The 13142-nt window shown below is 40.5% G+C and overlaps 2 protein-coding genes across 3 annotated transcripts in view; one reads left to right on the top strand and one right to left on the bottom strand.

The window, feature by feature from the left end:
* The window catches only part of LOC125234725 (cleavage and polyadenylation specificity factor 73), a 49416-nt gene that overhangs the window by 15842 nt on the left and 20432 nt on the right, over positions 1-13142 (bottom strand). The window contains exons 9-11 of the mRNA XM_048141097.1: positions 4454-4583; positions 3724-3899; positions 626-766 (exon numbers count right to left, since the gene is read on the bottom strand). Of these exons, the coding sequence (XP_047997054.1) occupies positions 626-766; positions 3724-3899; positions 4454-4583 (447 nt within the window). The remainder of the gene's footprint in view (positions 1-625; positions 767-3723; positions 3900-4453; positions 4584-13142) is intronic.
* On the top strand, positions 8200-12088 carry LOC125234728. Of its 2 annotated transcripts, none has more exons than XM_048141103.1 (2): positions 8200-8587; positions 9128-12088. In XM_048141103.1, the coding sequence occupies exon 2, from the start codon at positions 9781-9783 to the stop codon at positions 11146-11148; it is 1368 nt and encodes a 455-aa protein (XP_047997060.1). In that variant the 5' UTR covers positions 8200-8587; positions 9128-9780; the 3' UTR covers positions 11149-12088. The 2 variants fall into 2 exon arrangements, with proteins under 2 accessions (XP_047997060.1, XP_047997061.1); XM_048141104.1 differs by having other exon boundaries at positions 9010-12088.

The following is a 13142-nucleotide window of genomic DNA, read 5'->3' as shown; positions in this document are numbered from 1 at the left end:
ACGCGGGCGAAGCTGCGAGCAAAGCTAGTATTTTAATATAACTCTCTATATTTCATTATATGCTCGTCGAAATGTACATATGTACGAGTGTCTGTGAAAAATACACGAATCACAATTATTATAAAAGTTCGTCCCTGTAATATTAAAGAACTAATCCGCATTTCATTATATAAAGACAACGGGATTTGAAAAGTGGTGCCGTCGAGTGTCGTACCACACCTCGGACACTGGCGATCAAATATATGAAAGAGGCGCGTTCCTAGCACACAGTCTAAATTCGTGTAAGTGAACGAGTACTATGCTTGTATGAATGAAATATGACAGGTCGACTGTTCGCGTTTTGACACAGGCGGTAACTGTGAGGTAACCGAGAGGGGGTGGGCGGCACTTTCTGCGGGGAGCGAGAGTGGCCATACTGTACGATAGTACTCTTTACTATACTATGGTCGTACGTTAGAGAGATGATAGTATTCCTGAAAAGGGCAAAACTGTTGATACTCCTCAAAAATGTACCTAGTGACTTATTTTACCTAACACAGTTTAAACAATAAATATTTCTGATTTCTGTACTCATTTTAAAAACGGTCTCAAAACGGTCTCCTCTTGTTCCTTGCGTTTTTGGTACCTTAGCAGTCTTGTCTCCTCTGAAAGTGAGCGCCAGTTGTTGAGTATTCCGCGGCGTGTATACATGCAGCGCGCCGCGATGCTCTCTCTGTAACGCCGCCTTTAGACGAGACATCTCGTTCTGCTCACCGTGGACCAGTACCTGAATAAATTAAATCGGTTATAATAACCTAACCGCAAAATTAAAATTTTGAAAAAACTCCCTACCGCGACATAATGGACCGATTTTCATGAAACATGTCTAAGAACACTCCCGACTAACTCAGCTTTCAAACAAAAAAAACTAAATCGAAATTGGTTCATCCGTTCGGGAGCTACGATGCCACATACAGACACACACACACACACACACATACAGACAGACAGATAGACAGACACTAGACAGACACGTCAAACTTACCCCGTCATTTTTGCGTCGGGGGTTAAAAAGAATCATCAAGTTTAATTGCTCAAATTATTTATTTAAACTTAAAAACACAGTAAAAATAATAACGGACTAAATGCCGAATGGTATTCTTTACCAGTAAATCATCGGGCCAAACAGGCGTTATAACATTGTTGCATACTTAGCTTGGTTTGACTCTAGTTTACTTATTTATTTAATAATAACCTAACCACAAAATTAAAATTTTGAAAAAACCCCCGACCCCGACATAGTGAACCGATTTTCATGAAACATGGCTAAGAACACTGACAGACAGACAGACAGACAGACAGACAGACAGACAGACGGACAGACAGACAGACGGACAGACAGACAGACAGACACGTCAAACTTATAACACCACTTCGTTTTTGCGTCGGGGGTTAACAAAAGGGGATCGAAGTATAAAACTACGTTATCATTTTTTAGCAAATGTTTTCAAAAAAAAATAATAAATCATGAAAATACTATATCCTGGTCAGGGCACCAAAATGTAACTCACAACCAAATAAAAAGAACAAATATAAGTAAAACGTGAAGGAAAGAAAAATAAGAGGGAATACAGAAAGAAAACATGGATGAAACTGCATTCGTTCTGCAGTTCTAAGTAAAAAAACTTACAAAGTGCGGTGGCTTCAGTATATTGATGAACTCCGAAGTCCGTTGATAATCAGTATGGGCCGAGAAGGAAATGTAATCTACTGACACACGGAGTGGCACCTATTGATTCCACCTGGCAGGCACTCTAGAGTAACTTACAGTATGACCGACATACGAATTAGCAGCTTTTGGCCTGATATTGTGAAATAAAACTATGGAAACGGATTAAATCGCGTATAATGAATTTAAAATACATCCCGACGTTTCGAACTCTTTACAGCGTTCGTGGTCAACGGGTGACTGAGGAAAAATTAAAATGTGCAAAAGCTACCCACTTACAAGAAATATTAACGAACCATGACCACAAATAATATAGATTTCTAAGGCAGGTTCACACACTATTAATAAAGCCAGTTATACAATATTCAAAAAAAATGATCAATGATCAATATTCAATGAATGAAATGATGATGATGATGAAATGATATGTTCTCATTTTGAGGAATACTGATAATAGCTTAGGTCGCACTGTGTATAGAAAACCTACTCATACTGATAGGTACTTAAATGGCAAATCCCACCACCATCCCAGTCAACTAGCTACTGTAGGCAAATCTTTGTTTCAGAGAGCCCAAAGGATATGTGACGACCAACATTTGACCGCGGAGCTTCGACATGCCAGGCAGGCGCTGTTGGCGAACGAGCTATAGCTAATAGGATCAGCCACATCTTGAAACGGGCTTCTATTAAAACTTATTTCAAGCCTATGAAGAAGATGTCCCAATTCCTGAGGCCTGTGAAATGTCAAACTCCTCTACAAAGCGCGGGAGTGTACAGGCTAGACTGTGAGTGCGGGCTGTCATATGTGGGACAGACGAAACGAAGCATTTCCACACGGGTGAAGGAACACATAGCGGATGTCAAGCACCGTCGGCAAAGGTCTGCAGTCTCTGAACATGTCATGGATAAAGTCAATCATGCTATAAAGTTTGACAAGCCTCTGGTTCTCGCTAAGGAGAAGCGATATATACCCAGAATGTTGCGAGAGGCCATTGAGATCAAGAAATATCCAAACTTTAATAGAGAGGATGGCTTTACTTTACCACCGGCTTGGGATCCAGTAGTACATCTGATAATGGAACAAGCACGACGAAGGCTGTGAGGCATTTGTGTTGTATGGTGTTGGACATTTGCAGTTTGTTTCTTTGTCAATTTTGTGTAGATTAATTGGTTAATTATTTTTTAACAGAGTAATGGTAAAATTTTTTGAATATTGTATAACTGGCTTTATTAATAGTGTGTGAACCTGCCTTAGAAATCTATATTATTTGTGGTCATGGTTCGTTAATATTTCTTGTAAGTGGGTAGCTTTTGCACATTTTAATTTTTCCTCAGTCACCCGTTGACCACGAACGCTGTAAAGAGTTCGAAACGTCGGGATGTATTTTAAATTCATTATACGCGATTTAATCCGTTTCCATAGTTTTATTTCATGAGTAACTATCGCGGTAACCGAAGACAATATCCTGATATTGTGGTTAAGACGATACAGGAGGGGTCAATTCTCCATACGAACGCTCTTGACTATTTCCTCGATGGTTTTTGAAGATAGAGCAATGATTTTTTCAACACAGATTACATATGGCATTCAAATTTATTTAAAAAAAAACATACCTACAAATTGTATGGGAAAGGTTTCTCTCGATTTGTGGATTTTCTAGCCGGTATTTTTAATTGGTCCCATACAAGCTTTTCTAACACTAATTATTAGTTCTTTAGTTTTAATGTTCTACTAACCATTTACGGACCTCGAGCCTGAAATATTTTTTTTTATCCTTGACAGTACCTAATGCGATCGATTGACGTCAAAAAAAGTTTGTGAAAAATGGCCTTTTTCTCTCACCCTGTATGTTTTTTTTTCAAAATCTGTAAACGCCAATTTTCATAAATTAAAAATCGCAGGAAGGCCTCCTAAGACCGTTTTCGCGTAGCAGCACGGGATCTGGTAGCTGTCCTCACTGACCCGCTATCTAAATAAACCCTGTGCTTGCAATAAAATTTTTTTTTTTACTTACAACATGTGGTGGTTTCAATATATTGATAAATTCAGAAGTCTGTTGATAGTCCGTGTGAGCCGAGAAGGAAATGTAGTCGACCGACATGCGAAGTGGCAGCTTTTGGCCTGACATGGAGGTCACTTCTTCGGGCTCCGAGAGAATGGTCTTGGCCAGTGTGCCTTCGACGCAGTAACCTGAGGAAAAATGTGTTAATGTCAGTATAAAAGCAATATCAAAATCGAAGGTAGAATTAAGTATGGTGCGAGCTCTTTTAGGTGACTCGACAAGTGATCCTGTCCTGGCAGACAAGTCAGGCCGTCCCTATCGTACTTACAAATAGTGCGATAGGGACGGCCTGATGTTTTATTATTTATCGCGCGACCATGCTTATTATACGCGGCATAGATAAACTAGTCACACTATTTGAAGGTCACTTTTAAACAAATTTACTAGAGTCTATCCCCCTTATTCATAAACGTACACTAAAGTTATCAAGCCGATAAAGTTCGTTTGTCCCTTTCCGAAGTATTGGAGTGATAGAAAGGGACAAACGAACTTTATCGGCTTGATAATTTTAGTGTACGTTTATGAATAAGGGGGTATATATATAGTAAATCTGTCTGCAGCTCGCAGTGAACGTACGTCAGGCTGTCAACGCGATATCTTTTTGAAGATGCTCCTCGTTACGGAACGAAACATGTTGAGCAATCTTCTTTAATTCATAATAATTTAACAGTTTAGGTCTTACCAGCAATGATGACTCCATTCTTGGGGTCGGTACACCAGGACTCGAACAGCTCCCTCGAAAGACCGGACTGCATCATACCAGGAGAGGCCAGGATCACACACGGACCGATGTCTTCGAAGTGGTCGATACCCTAAAACAAACGGTTTTTTATTATTTGTGAGAATGCACGCGAAAACTTCCCACTTTGTGGATTGCTATAAAGTCGCTTTGTCAGTTTATTCATATAAAGATACAAGTAAATCTCACCTTAATCGTAACCGACAAAGTGGGACGTTTTACTAAACACACTCACATTTCATATTTTTAAATTAAAGGAAAAATGGAAAAATTCACACCTCCGGCAGGACTCGAACCTGCGACCTCTGGCCTTGACGAGCCAAGCGAGCAAGGCCAGAGGTCGCAGGTTCGAGTCCTGCCGGAGGTGTAAATTTTTACATTTTTCCTTTAATTTAAAAATATGTAATATCGCTCGCAGACGTTCTGCATGATAAAAAAACACTCACATTTATTCGTTTTTATTACAATAAAAAAAAATTATGTAAAATTGAAACAGCGCCATCTTGCGAGTGCATCTTAGAACTATGTAGACAGACACCGTCAGTTAGGATGCGAGCGAGAAATTTAAGTTTAAGACCCCCTTACGGCCCAGCCAGGACATTGGTCTAAGCGCGGCAGCGGCGAGCGGCAGCCATACGTGCGAATGAAAAGTCCCATCGCTGTGTCTCGCTTCAATGTATGGCCGCCGCTCGCCGCTGTCGCGCTTCGACCAATGTCGTGGCTGAGCCGTTAGAGCGGTTTTGCACTACGTCCGATCTGAATCCGATCCGAATGCGTAAAAATAAGATCCGTCTTAGTATAGCCATACAACTATTTGTATGGGACTGTACGCACCACAATCATAAAATTACGATATAATACTGGCAGGCAAGCATGCAAGCAAACCATGCTTGCTACGCCTGGGGCTCATTTCTCAAAACTGTTGTGTTCCTGCCGGTGAGTAAGGCTGCCAGAGCTCAACTAGGGTGCGGTGTGCTGATGACGGGAGGACTTACGGAACTAACTTGTTCCGTCTATTGTCCTTTGAGTCGTCGGCAACCCGAACCCTCCTTAGAACTTGTACACTCCTTTTTGCTGTGTACTTAACACAGCAAAAGGGAATGTACAGGTTTCTAATGGGGTGGCAACGCGCATGTAACACTGTTTGAGTTGCAGGCGTCCATAGGTTACGGTGACCGCTTTACATCAGGCGGGCTGTATGCTTGTTTGCCACCGACGTAGTATTAAAAACAATGAAAGTTATAAGCGGAAGTCTCTTTCCAACTTGTCATATTAGACATTGACTACTTGTAAATAATTGTAACTTGTAGCTTCGAGAAATGGGCCCCTGCGGCCCTTGGGACCCATGCCATAGGACCTGGAGTCCATTTCTCAACAACAATACAACCAATTACAATTTACCAGTGGTTGTCAATGTGTAATATGACAAGATGGAAAGAGACTTCCGTTTGTAACTTGTAACTTTCAATTGTGAGAAATGGGCAACGAAGTAAGATAAACATGGAAGCCGCTTTTAAGAACATTACCGTTCAAATTCTTGGCACCGTTTAGCACACATACACAATTACGCCTACATTTACACAAGACAATACGTTTACAAGCCCTGTAATCAAAACTGGTAAACAAAACAATAGTCATCTCTTTTATACTAATGCACACAGACAAGTGTAGCTGAAATGCATATAATGTCACTAACTACCAATCAGCGATTTTATTCGGCTAATAACCTTCTTGCTGTACGTAATGGCAGCTAAGAATTCGCGGTTCATATTTGACTAAAATTTGACACGAAAAGGGATGGGTTTATGTTATACATTAAAGAACCAAGCAGAAATAATTTTAATTTTATGCATATTAAAAAATAACTACATAATTAATTTGTTGTTATGAAGTAACAACCTACATATGAAAATAATAATTATGTCTTACACGTATGCCGCTATAATAAGTATTTTTATGGCTAGCAGTGGCGGAGCGACGATACAACTCGATTCCCAACGGGTTCCCTAAAATTCTTTAGTATGTGTAGAAGTCCATACAAAACAGATTCCAAAAACCCCTCCGGCTTTACCAACGAAAATTTTCACGCTCCGCCACTGATGGCTAGATAAGTTCAATTTATATCTGTATATCAATGTACAGTCACGTTCAGGTTGTTGTCAGTTGCCATCTATTGTTAACAGGTGTTAAACGTAGGCTTTCATTTTATAAATTTTACCTTTTCAGGGCTGGTCAGGTTTTTCAATCGCCAGATAAATAATATCTGTCAGATAAATGTCAGCTGTCACTGTAATTTATACGTGTGATGAAAAGGATAGTGATAACTTTATCTGGTAGATATATTTATCTGGCGACTAAAAAACCGGCCCTTGAATATGTAATTACTTAGATGTCGCCACCGAAAGATAATAACATAGAACACTACTTTCAAACAAAATGCCAGCCAAAAAGTGGTTCCAAGATCATAATACGCCGTACTGACACTGGACGTCACGTCTATTTCTATTCTACAACTTTCTAAATTAACACGTTTAGGGACGCTTAGTGACGTCATCTGTCATAGACCAAAGGAAACAAATGACTACGCGTATGCTATACCATACGTGTCCACGAATGTGTTCAGATTGGCCATTTAAGCCACTATGCCGGTGACACAAGGTCTGTGATCAAAATAATCGAACTCCTATGCCACTGACACGTACGTGTATTTAAACAAGTTTACTGGCCTATGTCGGCCGCACAGCAGGCAGGCAAACATGGTCGCGCGATATTAATAAAATTATACAAAAATGAAAGTTTTAAAATATCAATGGCGCTTAAAAATATTGCATAACATCATCCCCATACAAAAGTAGCTCGTACAAAATAAATCGAAATAATTATGATCCTCGCCAAATTACACATGAAACTTAATCCCATATTTTTCTCCGTATTTGTTGGAACGACTAGCACATGATATTACAAAACAGTACGGCATATTCTTTTTGTAAACATATTTTCTAAATATGCCGTACTACGACTGTTCCGACTGGGCGCCATTAGCGCACTGACAAGCTCCGTGGCACAATTTTTAGGCCCCGCCCACCGTGGCACAATATTCGTGGGGTCATTTTTGAGAGCTCTTTAGACATCTAGGTATATTAACAATCGCTGAAAATGGGCCACAGGTGTTACGTTTACTTGAGGCTACCATAGTTTTACAATTATTTGAGGAACATTAGAAAATAGAGTAACAATTGAGAAACTATTCCATTTTAAAGTTTGATTTAAAAATAGGCCTGTAAAGTAAGAAATGTCAGATCTTAGACTTTCTTATTTACTGGCCAAGGTGTGTATACATTTTTTTGTACGACGGAGCCCGGAAGCGGTAACTTCGTTTCGCGCAGCGGCCTGAAATTTAACGCATTGCAACTGGAGTGAAAATTTACTTCCAAAACCTATTCTGACGACCGGTCTGGCTTAGTCGGTAGTAACTCTGTCTGCTAAGCCGCGGTCCTGGGTTCGAATCCCGGTAAGGGCATTTATTTGTGTGATGAGCACAGATATTTGTTAATGAGTCTGGGATGTTTTCTATGTATATAAGTATGTATTTATCTATTTAAGTATGTATATCGTCGCTTAGCACCCATAGTATAAGCTTTGCTTAGTTTGGGGCTAAGTTGATCTGTGTAAGGTGTCCCCAATATTTTGTAACGTTAGCGTTTTAACGCTTCTTGAATAATCAGTCCTGTCACGGAAGGCGTAAAGGAAGTTCCTTTTTAACCTAATAAATTTCAATAGAAATAACGCCTGACCGAATACTGAAGTTGACTTGATGACAAACGTAAGTCCACACGCACGGCGATATAGGCGTTTAAAGATCGTACAACCAGTATGTAACGCCACCGCGGGGCGCGGAGGGGACTAACGGATAGACCTCGTCCATTTGGATCGGCGCGGCGACGCGAGTTGCCCGCTCCACTTATTTTAATTTTTTTAAAAAAGGGCACTCTCGGACGATGACGTTCGAAGGGTTTTCTATTCATTTAAACATGAGAACCTAATTTAATTCGTGTGTGAGTGTTTTCCCCCGCTCGGGTGAGTGTTGCAAAAAATATTTTATATTTTATAGCTTGTAAGTAATTATTTCATCTTCACTGTGTTAATCCTTCCTAAAATAGCAAGTGCTTTATTCCTTTTATATAATTAGTAGCCTTTCATTATGCCTAAGCGCTGTAATTGTAAGCTACTGGTATCTTTGTTCTTTAGCGTAATTAATTTCTACCCACTTTACTAAAAAGTGAAATCATGATTTGCAATTTTCATGCAAATGTTAATTAGTTTAAGTGTATTCATTGCGACACTTAGTTGCTATTGCTTAACAGAATGAGTTTTAAAGGTACATTCCATGTCATGTAGATTTAGAGAAAAACAATAAAACTGCATAAGTGCATACCCATATAACAAAGCTGATTTTGTATGCTACCACCACATCTCTGATCACTATTTAATGCTTTGAGCGTGCCTTCCTGCTTTCTGCACTTCCCACTTGGCGCTTTTACTTCATAAGGCAGAATGTCGCAGGCAGTAACGCAAAATCGGACATTTCACTAAACGTCCAATAATAACGAATTCCAGGGGACCTACCACCTACCACCCAACACTGGCTCCGGAGACCACCTACTGCTCTGCCGCACCCTGAACACCGGGAAGAAGTGACGTCACACCTTGCCATGCGCGCCGTCCGCTGCTTCACCGAGCGATAGTCAGGGAAGTGCCACTCGTTCTAAAGCGTCTTCAAGTGAATGCGAGCTCGATCTAAATTGTTCGGACTTACTCCTGAGATCTATTTTTTAATCTTTTCGGCTGCCTACCCTACATTTGTATTTTTTTTTTAAAAAGTAATTTTTTTATATTATAATTTTTATTTTTGAAAAGATTGTTTTATTTATATAACTAGTAAAGAACCTAACGTTTCATTGGCGCCCAATCATAGGTATTTAGTTACTGAGCCGTATTCGCTTGAACTTGCTTTGGTATTATCTAGTAATCATTGGTGTTGGCTGTTTTTTGTATTAGGTTTTAAGTGTGTCCAGGTGTTCATCAAACTGTGCTAGTAGGCGTTTTTTCTATAAAATCACATTATATTTTCCGGTCGACTACCCACACTTTGATGAGCATTGTCGAACTACCTACCTATTTTTGAGATCTGATTGATTCTTCTTTCTATATTATTTTAAATCTAACTATAATTGTTTTGTGGAATTGCGACACACACCTACGGGCTAAACATGTCTTACCAAATTAAATACCTTTCGCTTCAAAAGTCGGAGTTGGAGTACGAGGTTGCTGTTAGGGGGGGTACTATAGGAGAATCGGTTCAGGAGCTTAGGAAACAGATTGTGAAGCTTAGTCCGCTATTGCCTGCCGAGGATATTTTGGAGTCTCATTTGGATCCTAGTGCGGATTTGGCACAAGTTAGGGAGACCTTGTCAAAAACTAGAGATAACATTATTTCCCTTCAATCTAAATATGACAGGAATGGTTATTCACGGACAGAGAATATGCTGCATCATGTTTATTACCGACTCATTAGGGTGGATAGGTCGGAAGCAATTGAGGCTACCTATTCAGAGTTATCTAAGGCCTTCAAGCAACAGTTTTCAGAGCTTAAAGCGTTAAAAAAGGAACCGTCCTCTGGGTCAATGAGCTCCGAGCCGCTATCTGACATAATTTCGGTATCGTGCGAGAAAAGGCTAATTTCTGATGTGGTTAGCAAACTGAAGTACTCTGGTAAAACGTGCGTTCGGGCATTCGTGCAAAAAGCCGAGGAACTAGCTATATCTAGGGGGATGTCCAAGGATAAGTTGTTGTCGTTTGGCTACGAGATTTTTACTGACGCAGCTTTGCATTGGTACCGATGTGCCAGAGGTAGGGTGCAGTCTTGGGAGGACTTAGTTAAGCTATTAATTCAAGATTTTAGCCAGGCTAACTACGATTACCTTTGGATGGATGAAATAAGAAAGCGTACACAAGGTGAACAGGAGAACATCACAATTTACGTTTCTATTATGCAGGGTATGTTTTCTAGGCTTGCTAAACAACCATCAGAAGAGGAAAAACTCGAAATACTCCTGCACAATATACGTCCGGTCTATGCTAGTACCCTCGCTGCATCTTCCAATGTTTCTAGTATTCAGGGCCTGCAGGATCTATGCCGCAGCTACGAAAATATACAGTCACGACTTGCTCATTTTCACGAACCACCGAAAGCTGATTCTGATACGCTGGCCCGGGAGTTTGCATACGACAGGCAGTTACCTAGCTCTTCCAGTAACCGTGCCGGCGCTTCATATAACTGTAGTGATTCTGATTACAAGAGTAGTAACTACAGGAATAGATTTTTCAAATCCTACCCTAACAATACCAATCAGTATACTAAAAAGAACACGGAACGACCAAACAGCGCCAACGTTAACGCAATAGAGGCTAATAATAGTTCCGATTCTAAAAACTCCTACTGTCCTAGATGTCGCGTGACCTCCCATTCTTTAAAGACTTGTCGACAGCCTCACTTCCTGATTTGTTTCAAGTGTGGTAAGAAGGGCGTACGTTTCCCTGATTGCACAAATTGCCAGTCTGCCGTTCAAAAAAACTGAGTACGGTGGATTGTAGCGACGAAGAATGTAAGAACGAAAGAATTATCATAGATAAACAAGACGATGCTGAGTGGACTAGTTGGCTCAGTTTTGTTTCCAATTTCTTTTCGTGCTATTCCGTTTCTTCAATCCACAATATTCAGTCCGACCATTCTCGTCCTCACGTTATGGTCGAAATTCGAAGTAAGCCACTAATCGGTTTGCTTGATACCGGCTGCCCGGTAACTATTTTTGGTAACAATTCGCATACGTATTTTTTGGACAGAGGGTTCAAAATACAGCGGTGGTCATCTTCTGATCTCGTGGCTGCAGGTCGCCATAAATTACCTTGTCTGGGCGTGATGTATATTCCAGTTAAATTCCTAGACCGGAGTCACGTACTAACTATCCACGTTGTTCCCAGTGTGCAGAATTCTCTCATTCTCGGCATGGATTTCTGGAATAAGTTTGGGTTATTTCCTAAGTATCTGTCTAGTGTGTTGATACGTCCTGAGTCCGAAGTCGCTCTAGCTGCTATTGAGGCGGATAGTAATAAGAAACAGCTTTGCAGTTACGAACATTTGTCAAATGATCAAAAAACTACAGCAGATCATATTATTTCGCAATTCTATGACATATCCTATGAGAAATGCGGCCTGGGTAGGACTACCTTAACCACTCATGTTATTGATACTGGCGATTCTGCCCCCATCCGTCAACGATATTATAGGGTGCCATTAGAAAAACAACGCGTTTTGATTGAACAACTTGATGAAATGATTAAAGACGACGTGGTTGAACCTTGCGAGAGCGCGTGGTCATCGCCGGTTTTGCTCACTCCTAAGAAAGATGGTAAACTAAGATTTTGTTTGGACAGTCGCAAGCTTAATGCCGTAACTAAGAAGGATGCGTACAGTTTGCCTTATATAGCTGAAATATTGGATAATCTTCGAGATGCCAAGTATCTTACTAGCTTGGACCTCTCTAAAAGCTTTTGGCAGATACCAATTAGACAGGAGGACAGGTGTAAGACTGCTTTTTATATTCCTTCTCGCGGAACTTACCAATTCAAATCTATGCCTTTCGGGTTGACTAACGCAGCTGCTACACAGCAGAGGCTCGTAGACAAGCTATTCTATGGTCCAGAGTTTGAGTACAAGGTCTTCGTTTTTATTGACGACATCATAATTGTATCTCCTACTTTTGAGCAACACATTTCCCTCTTAGTTCGTGTTAAAGAAAAACTGATAACCGCTAATCTGACTATAAATTACGAGAAAAGCCAATTCTTTAGGCAACAGTTAAAGTATTTGGGATATGTTGTCGACTCTGATGGTTTACATGCAGATCCCGATAAGGTTGAAGCTTTCGTAAGTTATCCTACCCCTAAAAACCGCAAAGAAGTCAGGAAGTTTATAGGCGCAGCCTCTTGGTATCGGAGGTTTATACCTAATTTCAGTTCCTTAGCTGCTCCTTTAAACAAATTAACTTCTCAAGCAAAAAATGCACCTCCGTTCGCTTGGTCTCCAGAGGCGGATGCGGCATTCAAGGCTTTAAAAGAGTGTCTAGTTTCTACCCCAATATTATCTTGCCCGGACTATTCAAAGCCATTTCAGGTACACTGTGATGCTAGTGATCTAGGTATAGGCGCAGTTTTAACGCAAATTCAAGACAATACCGAGAAAGTAATTGCATATATGAGCAAATCCCTATCTAAACAGGAACGAAACTATAGCGCTACTGAGCGTGAGGCTCTCGCCCTTCTGACAGCGGTCGAACATTGGCGTTGTTACCTCGAAAATGGTCAAAGATTCATCGTTTATACGGATCACTCAGCCCTTAAATGGTTCTTGAACATAAACAATCCTACGGGTCGCTTAGCTAGGTGGGGCGTTAGACTTTCAGCGTTCGACTGTGAGATAAGACATCGCCGAGGCGCTGATAATGTAGTTCCCGACAGTTTGTCTCGAATACCGATTTCGGCTATCGATACAATTGTACCTAATACCACGCAC

This window comes from Leguminivora glycinivorella, chromosome 16 (genome assembly GCF_023078275.1).
Source record: "Leguminivora glycinivorella isolate SPB_JAAS2020 chromosome 16, LegGlyc_1.1, whole genome shotgun sequence".
NCBI lineage: Eukaryota > Metazoa > Arthropoda > Insecta > Lepidoptera > Tortricidae > Leguminivora > Leguminivora glycinivorella.
The sequence above is the reverse complement of the archived record's forward strand: the minus strand, read 5'-3'. Positions and strand labels throughout refer to the sequence as shown.